This window comes from Plectropomus leopardus, chromosome 24, assembly GCF_026936395.1.
Source record: "Plectropomus leopardus strain MGB_pleo_1.0 chromosome 24, ASM2693639v1, whole genome shotgun sequence".
Taxonomy (NCBI): Eukaryota; Metazoa; Chordata; class Actinopteri; order Perciformes; family Serranidae; genus Plectropomus; species Plectropomus leopardus.
This window is the reverse complement of record NC_142199.1, coordinates 11,075,342-11,087,931: the sequence shown is the minus strand read 5'-3', so window position 1 is coordinate 11,087,931 and position 12,590 is coordinate 11,075,342. Positions and strand designations below refer to the sequence as shown.

Below are 12,590 nucleotides of genomic sequence, written 5' to 3'. Positions count from 1 at the left end.
TGACACTAATCTTGAAACTGTGCTGATTATATAGATCTTCAGTGCTGCTGGGGCGAAGAAGTCTGTGAAGCATTCATTTTTTACAGACATGATTGTAATCTGGAACTGCAACTTGACTTGTTCACATACAGCAGTGAGGTGGTAATTCTAGTTTTTTAGTTCAGTAGACTAAAAGATGATGAGCAGTCACTGCATGCATGTAAATGAGTAATAGTAGCTAAGCAGGGAGAACACAGCAGGATTTTCTTTGTCGCAGAGAGAGGACAAAGATTTTTCTATGAATAGAAAATGGAGGGAGAAAAGGTGTGGCAAGTAAAAACGAATAGGTGCATTTGTTAATCCCTCCAGGGCAGGCCGACCAAGGCAATTCAACTTTAATTGTATTCTTTAATCAACCAGCTCGCGCTCCGGCAGAGAGCCAGATGGTTCACAGCAGTGCTACGGTTTTTAAAGCTCCAGACAAGAACACTAAAGAGAACCTTGTGCCCCTGAAAGCGTTGTTTTTTCTTGTGCACCGCTCTATGCAGTTTGTTTTGCGTGGGTGCCTCCAGGCGCAGCATCACCTGATTTCACACAGTTGACTTCATCCTTACAGATACTGAGGTCATTTCTTTGGTAAAGGCCTGCCATGCATCTGCTTCATGAGTCAGAGAGGATGACCAAAAAGGGAACAGAAACTGTTGATTTGGGACTCCAAAGTCTCATCAAATCATCGTTCATGCCGTGGTTTAAAAAGAAGAAATTTCCTCATTTCAACATTCTGAATCTGAACACAGACCGGAAGGATCTGTTCTTTACCCTCTGCAGTCCAGATGTTATCTTTTCATAGCCGTGTAAAATGTCGGATTTTCTTCCATTCGGACAGCTGTGAAAGATCAGATCCAAGCAACAAAGAGCAACGAGATGTTTCACTCAGGTGGAAAATCAGCCTGTGACAGAACATGGAAAGATAAAGTGGATTGACAAGTTTCATTAACCTTTTTATGCCTCTGTTTTGGCAACAGCTGTAGCTGCAGGCATTATATTTTTGGGTTGTCTAGCCATGTGACCGCCGCTCTATATGACCCATACTTGTGAAAGCGATATCTCAGGAATGCTTGGAAGGAAATTTCTTTTGATTTTGCAAAAACTTGGACTCAACAGTGAGCTGGTTAGATTTTGCTGGTCAGAGGTCAAAGTCACTGTAACTTCAAGTCAATTGTTTTCGGGTTTTCCGTCCTATTCTTGTGAATGCGATGTCTCATGAACACCTCCACCAGGGAATTTCTCTAGATTTGATCAATGAACTGATCAACATTTGGTGGTCATAGATCTAAGTTCAAGGTCACAGTGACTTTATCTGTGTCATTCTTGTGAACAGTACATCTCAAGAGCTGCATGAGGGAATTTCTTCACATTTGGCACAAATGTCTTCTTGGACTCAAGAATGAACTGATAAGAATTTGGTGGTAAAAGGTCAAGACTACTGTGACCCCATAAAAAAATGCTCAGTCTTGTTTTTTTATCCCTAAGGTGATGAGAGAGTGGGAGGAGGCTGAGAGGGAAGCTAAGAATCTTCCACGTGCCGACAAGAAGGCCGTCATCCAGGTAAGACATGCACATACTTGTCGTATAAAAAACAACCCAGTGTTTATACCGTCCTTTTGATCTATGTGTTGCAATTTGGGCAGCGTTTCCAGGAGAAGGTGGAGGCGCTGGAGCAGGAGGCAGCCAGTGAGAGGCAGCAGCTGGTGGAGACCCACATGGCTCGGGTGGAGGCTCTGCTCAACGATCGCCGCCGCTTGGCTCTAGAGAGCTACCTGACAGCACTGCAGCAGGACCCACCGAGGGTACGATGTGTAGCAGCGTTCTCCTTTTCTGTCACTGATGCAGATAACTTACAGTGAAGTCAGAGTCGCTTCAGCTGTGATTTACAGTAAATTTATTTCAGAGCTCACTGTTGTCCTGCCTTTTCCCACCTTCTTGTTGTTGCTTTTAAGATTCTCGGCTGTTCATCAAGATATTTCTTACTCTGTTTTTATTTGAAGTGAGATATTTTCCCTGAGTCTGACCTTCTGCAAAACAGGAATAATTCTCCTGTCTGTGTTCTGTTTTATTTGTTCTTTGCTTCCATGTTTTATCACGACACTAAAAATCGAGCCCTTTATACAGCACTTGCTTTTTCAAAGTCAGATAAATGCATTTGGTTGCAATTAATAAATTTGTTTTTTTCCTTGACACCATAAGATTTTTACAAAATTAAATGCTAAAGCTTTTTTTGTTTCAGTTTGATTTGGCTGCAAGTACAAAGGTTTGTTTTCTGATCCAGACTGTATATAAATATATCAGCCTGTCCTTCCGCTGCTCTAAACCATCTGTCATCGTCTTTTGTAGCCCCGCCACGTCTTCAGCCTGTTGAAGAAGTACGTGCGTGCCGAGCAGAAGGACAGGCAGCACACCCTCAAACACTTTGAACACGTTCGCATGGTAGATCCCAAGAAGGCAGCGCAGATCAGACCTCAGGTAGCATCATCATTTTACCAATAATTTAAGTCATACTCCCACTTTACTAAAAATATTTTTTTAAAGAAACTGATTCATTTCATATATGAATGTGTATAAAAGGTGCTGACCCACCTGCGTGTTATTGAGGAGCGTATGAACCAGTCTCTGGGACTTCTCTACAAGGTACCTGGTGTGGCTGATGACATTCAGGACCAAGTTGGTGAGTTTGTCATTTTGACACTTCAAATTTTACAGTGTGATTGTCCAGGGGTTCTTGTACATAGCTAATGTATTACTGACAGTAAATATGTGGTGCCCTGAGAAAAACAGTAATTGTAGCTCACTGAACACAGGAGCTACTGGTCCACCACTGCTTCGATTAGTTAATTTGTGTTATTGTGTGACTTGAATCCAAACTAACCCTTAACCTTAAGCTACACTTAAACTGATATCAGCTGTTAAGGTTGTTTTGTAAACACATTTTGCTGCTAGCCCCCATCAACAGCAGTACATTGTTCAGCTTTAGTGTCAGACTCCTGGTTTTTTCTCTAAACTGGGGGCATGCAGACAGAAACCTACCATATGTAATACACTGACTATGAATACGTGCCTAATGCAACCCCACTTCAAAAGATCTCAACTATCCCTTTAATGGACATTTATCTGGCAGTTGGTGACTTGGCAAAAATAGAATCCAAGAGTCAGTAGAAACTAGAAGTATGTAAGATAACAGAAGTGATACGTTATCATTTTGAAAAAAGGTTTTAGCTGAGAGAGCAGTTAACAGGTAGAGAGACAAGAAAATCAAAATCCTTCACAATGATATGAATGCATTATGAGTTAGTTGTCCTTTCCATGCTCACTCTGTGCCTGCTCACCCTGGCGTGAGAAAGATACAGTAGAAAACACACTGTTCTGATTGTGCTTCATATAACAGAGAGATTGAATGCTCCAAATTCTAGCTCCCCCTCCAAACAAAAAAAATGCAATACATTTTTTTTGTTGATAAGGGCATTGGAGCGATTTGGCCTAATTCTTCTGTTCAGAGTCAAATGAAACTGTTTGCTGGGAAGATAAATCCCCTTCCCCTCCCTCCCTCCCCGCCCCTGCATTCACTAGGTTTCTGTGGGTTTTTGGGTTTATTGGAGTTGCGTGCGTCACGCAGCCATCTGTGTCTCTGTCTCGGAGACTGTCACAGTCTGTGTTGCCCAGCAAAACACACACACACACACACAGAGGTACAAACATACACGGAAGAAAAGGACAAAGTCTATGACAATATTTCTTAGAGGCTGCTTGTCCCTTCTGATAGAGAAATATTTGTGGGGTCATTGCATGGGGTAAAATATTCTCTTTAGCACATGTCCCCTTTCTATTTAAACCATAGCAATGATTCTTTCATCTTACTGTTGTCGTACAGTGCATTTTAGGCTGAAACTAAATGAAAACAACAAGATACAAGAAGTTTGATAAATGAAGTGGAGCATCCTCCCTTTCCTCTTTCTATTTCCATTTCTCGTCTCCTCTGACCTCTACCCTTCCTCCATCCAGAGCTTCTGCAGAGGGAGCAGGCGGAGATGGCCCAGCAGCTGGCCAACCTGCAGACGGACGTGAGGGTGAGCTACGGCAACGACGCCCTGATGCCCGACCAGGAGCTGGGAGACGGCCAGACAGACCTGTTGCCCCAGGAGGACACACTGGGCCTGGGGGGAGTCGGCTTCATCCACCCTGAGAGCTTCAACCAGCCCAACACTGAGAACCAGGGTACTCACTGAAACACCGGGCTGTTGGTTAAATTTCACAACATCTTGCTCTAAAGTTGATAGAAATGAAACTTATGAATGTTATAAAGCAATATGCAATCCACTTTGGGCTTTGTAGAGCTGTGGCATAAAAAACGTATTTTTAAACTTATTTTTTGTGCCACAAAATGATAAAAAAAAGCAACTTTTTCTCTCTCTCTCTTTAGTTGAGCCAGTGGACTCTCGCCCCAATCTTGACAGAGGCATTCCCACACGACCAGGTTGGTATTGTTGTTCCAAAAGTTAATATTGTTAATTGTTATATTGAGATTAAATGAAAAATGCCTCTTTTTTTAAACCAGGTTGTACATCAATATTTAAAAAAAAAATCTGTTTCCTGAAACTCTTACCACAATCCAGTCATGATTCTTCCAATAAAACTAACTTATGGTGTGTAATAGGTAAGCAAGTACCAACCAATTTCATTAAATTCATTTTTTAATTCAATTCAATTCAGTTTTTATTTATAAAACCTATTAATGTCCTTGGTCCCTTCCAGCAAACACAAACAACAAACAAACAAAAAAACTTAATCAGGGGTAAAAAATGTGAAAAACCTCAGAAAGAGCAGCTGAGGAGGGATCCCCGGACAAATGTGAAGTAGATGACATGTGTACAGAACAGATCAACATATAGATATAGATATATAAATGTTTATGGAGTTAGCATTCTTTGCTGCTAGTTTGGCCACCTCCAATGTTGAGAACTATGTGGAAACAACTCATAAACTCTGAATTTCACATGGAGCTCCTTTATTTAAAACCCTAAGTAACGGCCGCCTAATTAGAAAAGTGGTACACACACGTTAGCCAGAAATCATGTAATTATTGTCATGGGAACATACACTGTGGATCCATTTGTTGAGAATGTATCTATTTTAAGCAACCATACATCATGGTTAGCATTGCATTTCACATTTAACAATAACTACTATATTAAAGTAGCTTCCAGGCCAACGAAAACTATATGTTCAGGTTAAGTAACATCTGCTATCTAACATCTATCCACTGAGCTATCAGGCACCCCGTAACATCTGCTCTTAAAATTCACGATAAGATAGTTTTGAGGTCTAGAAGTTAAGTCAGGACAGTACTTTTCCACTGCCTCTCTCTCGTTCACAGCCATTATTTTCACATAACTAACTCCACTTGACCTCCATTAATGCACCAGCTGTGGTTGTCAGGAGATTTGTGCTGCTGCTGCAGGGTCTACTGTATTGTATATGCAGCACTATATAGGTTCTATATTCAATTCATACTGCTGTTACACCCAACATTTGGCTGTCCGTCCCACTTTAGCGAGTGAGTTTGATCTGTCTCTGTGTGTGTGTGTGTGTGTGTGTGTGTGTGTGTGTGTGTGTGTGTGTGTGTGTGTGTGTGTGTGTGTGTGTGTGTGTGTGTGTGTGTGTGCGTGCGTGCGTGTGTGCGTGCGTGCGTGTGTGTGTGTGTGTGTTAACAGAGGAAAGTGGCTGAGTGTCACCATCCATAATAGATAGTACTTTTTCCTTCCCTTGCCAGTGACTGGAATGAAGATGGAGGCTATTCCTGAGCTGCGGATGGAGACAGAGGACAGACAGAGCACTGAATATGAAGTTCACCACCAGAAACTGGTAAACAAACACAAACACTCACTCACTGACTCATGATATTCACTCATCTGTTTATATATGCAGAGTGATTATCAGACACAAGCATGAAAACACACATGAAATGCTTTTACTGGCACACACAAGCTGGCAGACTGCCCTTGTTTTTCCGTAAGTACACACACACTGTCAGGTTACGTCTCCGCTTTGTCCTCATGGTAAACTTCCAAGGTTGTCACCATGGAGACAGGTGTCCATGGAGACATCCGCGATAATGCATGCGTCACACTTGTCTGCTCTTGTGTAAAACCCACTGTCCTCTGATCAGAGTTATGTGTAAGTATTTTTCTGGTCAGCCACAGGTCATTGTACCCAAACATTAGGCTGTAACCCAATTGTGCATTCATTCATTAATCTCATCCAATATTGTAATACCAGCACAAAAACCTCAATCCATCCTCAGTCAAACCCAAATCCGCGTACCTTATTCCTCTCACCTAAAGACTTTAATCTCTTAATCCCTACATTTTATTACATATCACATTTCTTGCATTCACAATGAGCAGTCAGTGTGTCAGACTGCCTCCTTGAGTCCTTAATTTGATATTCACCCTAACCCCAATCAGCATTGTGCAGGATTATGGTGGAAGAGGCTCAGCAGCCCGAAATTAAGTCCCCACTCATCGCAGTGTTTGACACAAGCAAGGGTAGCAGTGATGAGATGTCAAGATGTGTTTTTGTTAGATTATCTGCAGTTTAGTGGTGTGGAGAAGTTTCTGTCCCATTATCCCTGCTGGTGTCAGCATAGGTAGAGATAATCAGGAGCTGTTTTCTTGCCTTCACAAGACGCCATTTGCTTCTATTTATTTTCAGTGCTGCATGAAAAATGAGAGAAAAAGAGTTTCACAGAGCAGAGTAATCCGTGACAGAGAGGCTGAGGCATTTTTATTTTTTTAATCACGTGTCTTTGTATTGTGTTTGAGCTGAGTCATACTGCATCAGTGTTGCTTTATGTTGTGCTCTGCTTTCTGTGAATCACCTGACAGCCATAATTAAAGTCTCCACCTGGATATTATACTGAAAAAGCAAGTCACATATAGTTAGTGTAATATCCATGGTTTAATGTATGTGTGGCATCTTTGCATGGTATGGAAGCCAGTCTTTGCCATTGTTAGAAAACATAGATCTGGCAGTCAGTTTATAATGAGGAATTTGTCAGTTATGTGTAAGTATCAAAAAATAATGAGAAACGTTCTTAAAATAATGACTTATCTCAAAATAAATACTGAGTATCTCAGGTATATATCTTTATATAATGACATACTGTCTCAAAATAATGACTTCCACAGAGCTAAACGGTTAAAGACAACCTGCTGTCAAGTAAGAAATGATTAAAAAATGAACTTCTCAAGATAGTCTTTTGCATTTAAGGGTTTCCCAGTATCTTCATTATATGAGAAACTAAACTTATTACTCATATTAAAAAGGAAATGTCGTATTTCAATGTAGTATTTCAAAAATAGGATTTTGTATCAAAAAATCATGACACAAAAATGAGTTAGTATCTCAAAACAATGAGAAATGTTCTCAAAATAATCATTATCTTAAAATAAAAGTGTAGTTACTCACAACCATGTCTTTGTATCTCAAAATTATGACTTTTTCTTTTTTTAAACATGACTTAGTGTGAATGAGTGGGCCTGTCACAAAATAATTACTCATCTCAAAATTATGATTGAGTTTTTTAAAACCATGACTCAGCATCTCAAAATATTGGCTTAAAGGGGAACTACGCCCATTTTAAAAATCCATACATGTTATTCCTATGGTCAAGGACAGTGCAAAAACGTTATAGAACATGAAAATCTCTCTCCCAAATCCAAAAATTTGTGCTAAAACTCCAATTTGTGATGTGGTATAAAGTCTGGAGCACATAGAGAACGCAATATAGGATTGTAACGAAGCCCCCCCCCCCTTTATACCACATTTGCATTTTTACACAGAACCAAACTGCAGCGAGCAGCATCATTACGCTTCAGTGAGGAATTACTCACTGCATCGTGGCGTCCCGCATTCAAAACATGCATGATGGACACAATGTTTAAAACACAAGCGTCTGCCTCCAACATGACACATAAAATATGCGTCACCAGGGCTTTCTAAACAAAAATAATGGCTTAATATGTCAATCGCAATCATATATCTTCTCTGTTATACGGCAGCTGATCTCGTCGTCTGCTCGGAGGATAAGGAGCTCCCGAATCTCATTTTTTTTCATTTTACACTGAGCTCGTTATGGCAGTGTTACCATCTCTGGTCCCAGCTTAGAGGCGAGACACTCCGCTGCCCCTTTCCGCGGTCAGATGTTGCATACAGAACGGCGAGATGGCATAACACCGTGATATTCCTGCTTTGAACAGGCAGTGTACATGTGGCTAAGTCATTATTTTAGGAAAGCTTTTTGGATTTTTTTTTTTTTTAATTAATTAATCAAAATGACTTGCACCATCTTTTGTTTTCATCACATTGGCAGGAATGGGCTTCCATATTCTTCCCCAGCAATTATTTTCAAGCTAATTTTGCTTCTGCAGTGGTACAGTTATAAAAATGACAGAAACAAGTCCATGTTAGGTAGGAGCGGGTATAAGTACACACAGCATGAACTGCAGAATGAAGTAAACGGGCTGTAAGTCTGAATGTCACCAGTATTCTTGTCCTTCAGTGACATTCAAACACTTTAGAATAAAGGCAGTAGCAGCTACTAGAGCTCACTGGATCTGTGGAGAGAAATAACATGCAAACCATTTAGAGCACATTAACTCTTGGCCCTGATGTGCTGAAACAACACTCATTACTCTGCAGTGTCAGTAATAATGCACCATTAGAGTCCTTGTTGTACTTAAAGCATTTCTACTCTCACCATATTAAAATCATCGCGCTGGCTGTGATTGGTCATCGTGTGACTGACAGGACGTTTGACTGCTGTCCGTCCTCCCACAGGTCTTCTTTGCTGAGGATGTGGGCTCCAACAAGGGTGCCATCATCGGGCTGATGGTTGGAGGCGTCGTCATAGCAACCGTGATCGTCATCACCTTGGTGATGCTGAGGAAGAAGCAGTACACCTCCATCCACCACGGAGTCATCGAGGTGAGAAACAGCTGACCTGTATTTTTGTGTTTGTTTGTGTGCTGTGTGCAAGCTGTTCAATACGGCGGTCAATCTGGTGTGTGTGTGGGTGAAGCTGTGCACATGCATCCACGTGTGAGTATTGAATTAGTGTAGATGTGTGTATTGGGTTTATAGGTGTTGTTAAAGGCTGAAAAAGGCTTAAAAAAGTAGAATGTGCTGCAATCAGGTCACTAAATATACTTTGCCTGGTACCAATTAATTCCCTGTTTTCTGTTTCCTAATTATTCTCATTTATTACATCAGTACTGTCATTAGAAGTGTAAATAAGAAACATACTAATTTCTTGTAATCGTGGGGTATTTTAGGCCAAGTTCATCATTGACTTTTGTCCTTATGTTTTAGAAAGAAATCAAACTAATCTTTTAAGGTGTCAGAGGTTAAATAGTTAATAGTTAAAAATGCAGCGCAAGAAAACAGATGCCAATTCAGGTTTCAAAGGGTTTAAAAAGCTCTTAAAATGTCAATTGTCTTTACATTTTCACGTACCATGTGAGCATGTGCATAACACATCCCTTTTCCCCACCCACCCTCTGTCTGGCTCCTCTCTAGGTGGACGCCGCCGTCACCCCAGAGGAGCGCCACCTGTCTAAGATGCAGCAGAACGGTTACGAGAACCCAACCTACAAGTTCTTTGAGCAGATGCAGAACTGAAGGGAATGTCACATGTGCGCACACACACACACACACACACACACACACACACACACACACACACACACACACAAAAACACACATCTCCTCCTACCCATCTAGCACCTCCCCTCTCTCTCCCATCCCCCCCTCCCTTTCGTCTGGTCCCACGTCTCCAGAAGGCAGTGTGGCTTAGATCTTTGAGTGACTGAAATAGTCAGTTACGAGCATACGGAGCGACTGTAGCCGGGTTTCATTCCTGCCTGGGTGGACACTGCAGCCGAGTTTGCACCATGTTTGTTCACTTTATTGGAGCAAGACGTCTTTTAATTAAAGAAAGGCGTTTTAATATGTTGCTCTGTTTGAGCCTGCTGATGTATGGAAAAAAGGCCCCACCCAGTGCAGCAAAACAAACCCACAATTTGGGGAAAGAGGCGCTTTCTCTCCACACTGAATCAGGGCCAGTGTATAGTTTTTGGCGTGGGACAGTTTTAGGTGTGTTAGGCAAATCTGACCACTGATCAGTGGGATTTTTAGGTGCATTTGGGCCTCATTTACAAAAATCTGTTACATCATTTTAAATCATGTTTGTTTCTATCATCTTTGTTTTGATTCTAGGATGAAACTCAGCTTAAATCAAGCATGGTTTTTCTAAATGAAGCCCAGTGTTTCCCTACAAACTGCACCACTACTGCACTCACTCTACAGTCTACACTGGAGTACCCCCCTCCCCCTCTTCCTCCTTCCCTCCCTTCATCTTCTTTTTTTGTGCATTCTTACGACAGCTGGACTGTGTTAAGTCACACAAGGCTCTTAAGGATATTTGGAGACGCTAATGATAATGAATATGTTGATGATGACGGTAGTAATTATGTATTCTGAATGAGCTGTTTTAATTTTCAAGTTTAATTTCTCTTTCCAGTTTTGTTTTTCAAAAAAGAAAGAAAACAGAGAAAAAAAAGATGTAAAGTCCTTTTTTTAAATTGCGTGTAATGTTCCTGAAGTAATGCTGAAGTCTTAGCTGTTCCTATGTAGTGCATGACAACAATGACAACGGGATTTGGAAAAAAAAAACAAAAAAAAAAACCCCAAGATCTTAACGCTGCTCTTTCTTGAGATCCTTTCTCACGTATAGATTGTCATTCTAGCAAGATTGTACATTTAGTATCTTCTCGTGATCACGTGACTTCAAACGATGAAAAATATATATAAATCTAGATGAACGGGCTCTGCTTTGATATCATGTAAAATACACATTTAAAAGAGATCTGTGATTTTGGACTTTAAGTGTGTTTGATTTCTTTTGTTTTATTATTTTTAAACCATGCTGCGTTTCTGAAGCTACAGGAGGGGGGCTGGCTTCATCTCTGTTTGTATATTATTCACTGAAATATGTTGTGTTGAGATCCTCTCAGAAATCACTCCCTTTTAATTTTTGATTTTTTTTGTTTAATTCACATGTTTTCTGAAAAGGGCATGTTGTGAGTGTGAAGGTTACAGGAAGCGGGAAAAATCCAACATGGGGGGGATGGGTTAGGATTATCTCTGCGTGTATGTGTTTTGTCATTTTCAGTCTTGTCCAGTTGTAAGCCGACGACCTGTTTGTTTTTTTGGTAATCATTTCGCGGATATGACAAGAGGAGTGCCGAGAGGAGGAGGAGGAGGAGGAGAGCGAGGTAGAGAGGAAATGACTTGCAGTTCCAGATGGACAGCCAGCCAGGCAGGCAGCCTGTATATATAATGGATTTTCACTCCACAGCATCTCCCTTCCCCTCCCTCCTTCGCCTCCCATCCCTTCAGGCATGCTGCTCACCTCTCTGCCATCAACGCACACTTGACTCCTCAGAGGCAGAGCGCCGTCGCCTGTATATAGATGATACACCATCGAGAGAGCTGACAGGCGGGGATGAAATATGGGTCTCAGCGTCGTAGGCAAGAATCTCCCGTTCATCTTAATACAGTCAGCTCATGTTAAAGGTTTGTCAACATCTCAAAAAGAAATACAGTGTGACCTCTGACTCTGTTAATGGCGAGGAAGATGTGTGAGGTGTTGATATGGAGGCTGCAGTGGGGTGGGTCCTTGGTTTTCAGAGTGTGCTCATTAGAAGCCCAACAGATGGCAGTAGTGTAGAGGAGGAAGCAGGATTTTCTTTCTTTTCTTCTGTGGGTTATATATTGGTTTTGTTTTCCACTGTGTAATATTGTGCAGGCCATTTGCATTGACTGGGAAAACGCTTTCTACACTGTATTCCATAATAAAGTTTTGAATGTACATACAGATGATGTGTGGGGTTTTTTTTTTTTTATGTTAAAACTCTTTTACTTTGCATTTTCGTTTTCCTCCTTTCATGTAGGGAGATCAGAGGTCAGTGTCAGACAGAAAACAGCAGAGTGGAGCTGACAGGGATTCAGTGAATGCATCCACCACCTCTGATACATACATCCATCTGTCCCATTCTTCTGAATGCCATATCTCAAGAACCCTCTTAGGCAGGGCCGGCTCTTGGCATAGGCGAAATAGGCGGTCGCCTAGGGCACCATCTGCTGGAGGGGCGCCGCCACACTGCCAGTCCCCCTTGGCCTCGAGGGAAAATAACAATAATAATATTATAATTTTCTATGCCCACTGGCGCCCTCGCTTAGTGATTTCTGTCTAGAATATATATATATATATATATATATTTATATATATATATATATATATATATATATATATTAACATTACAAATAAATAAACAGTGACATGTTCGTAAATTATGTGTGAGCACGTGATGTGTTGTTATTGGGTGCTGAGGTGCAGGTTAGGGTTAGGGCACCTAGGGCACCAAATTGGGTAGAGCCCTGCTCTTGTCTACTTGGATTAGATGTCTGTGGTCAAAGGTAAAGGTCATTGTGACCTC

General features: G+C 41.2%; 1 protein-coding gene across 2 annotated transcripts in view; it reads left to right on the top strand.

Moving 5' to 3' along the window:
* appa (amyloid beta precursor protein a) overlaps positions 1–11,968 on the top strand; it is a 49,098-nt gene extending 37,130 nt beyond the window's left edge. For both annotated transcript variants that reach the window (XM_088074209.1, XM_042513407.2), the window contains 9 exons: positions 1,513–1,587; positions 1,671–1,829; positions 2,374–2,502; positions 2,605–2,704; positions 4,036–4,248; positions 4,454–4,507; positions 5,804–5,895; positions 8,872–9,018; positions 9,610–11,968. In XM_088074209.1, the coding sequence (XP_087930335.1) occupies positions 1,513–1,587; positions 1,671–1,829; positions 2,374–2,502; positions 2,605–2,704; positions 4,036–4,248; positions 4,454–4,507; positions 5,804–5,895; positions 8,872–9,018; positions 9,610–9,711 (1,071 nt within the window). In that variant the 3' untranslated portion in view covers positions 9,712–11,968. The remainder of the gene's footprint in view (positions 1–1,512; positions 1,588–1,670; positions 1,830–2,373; positions 2,503–2,604; positions 2,705–4,035; positions 4,249–4,453; positions 4,508–5,803; positions 5,896–8,871; positions 9,019–9,609) is intronic.
* The last annotated feature ends 622 nt before the right edge of the window (positions 11,969–12,590 follow it).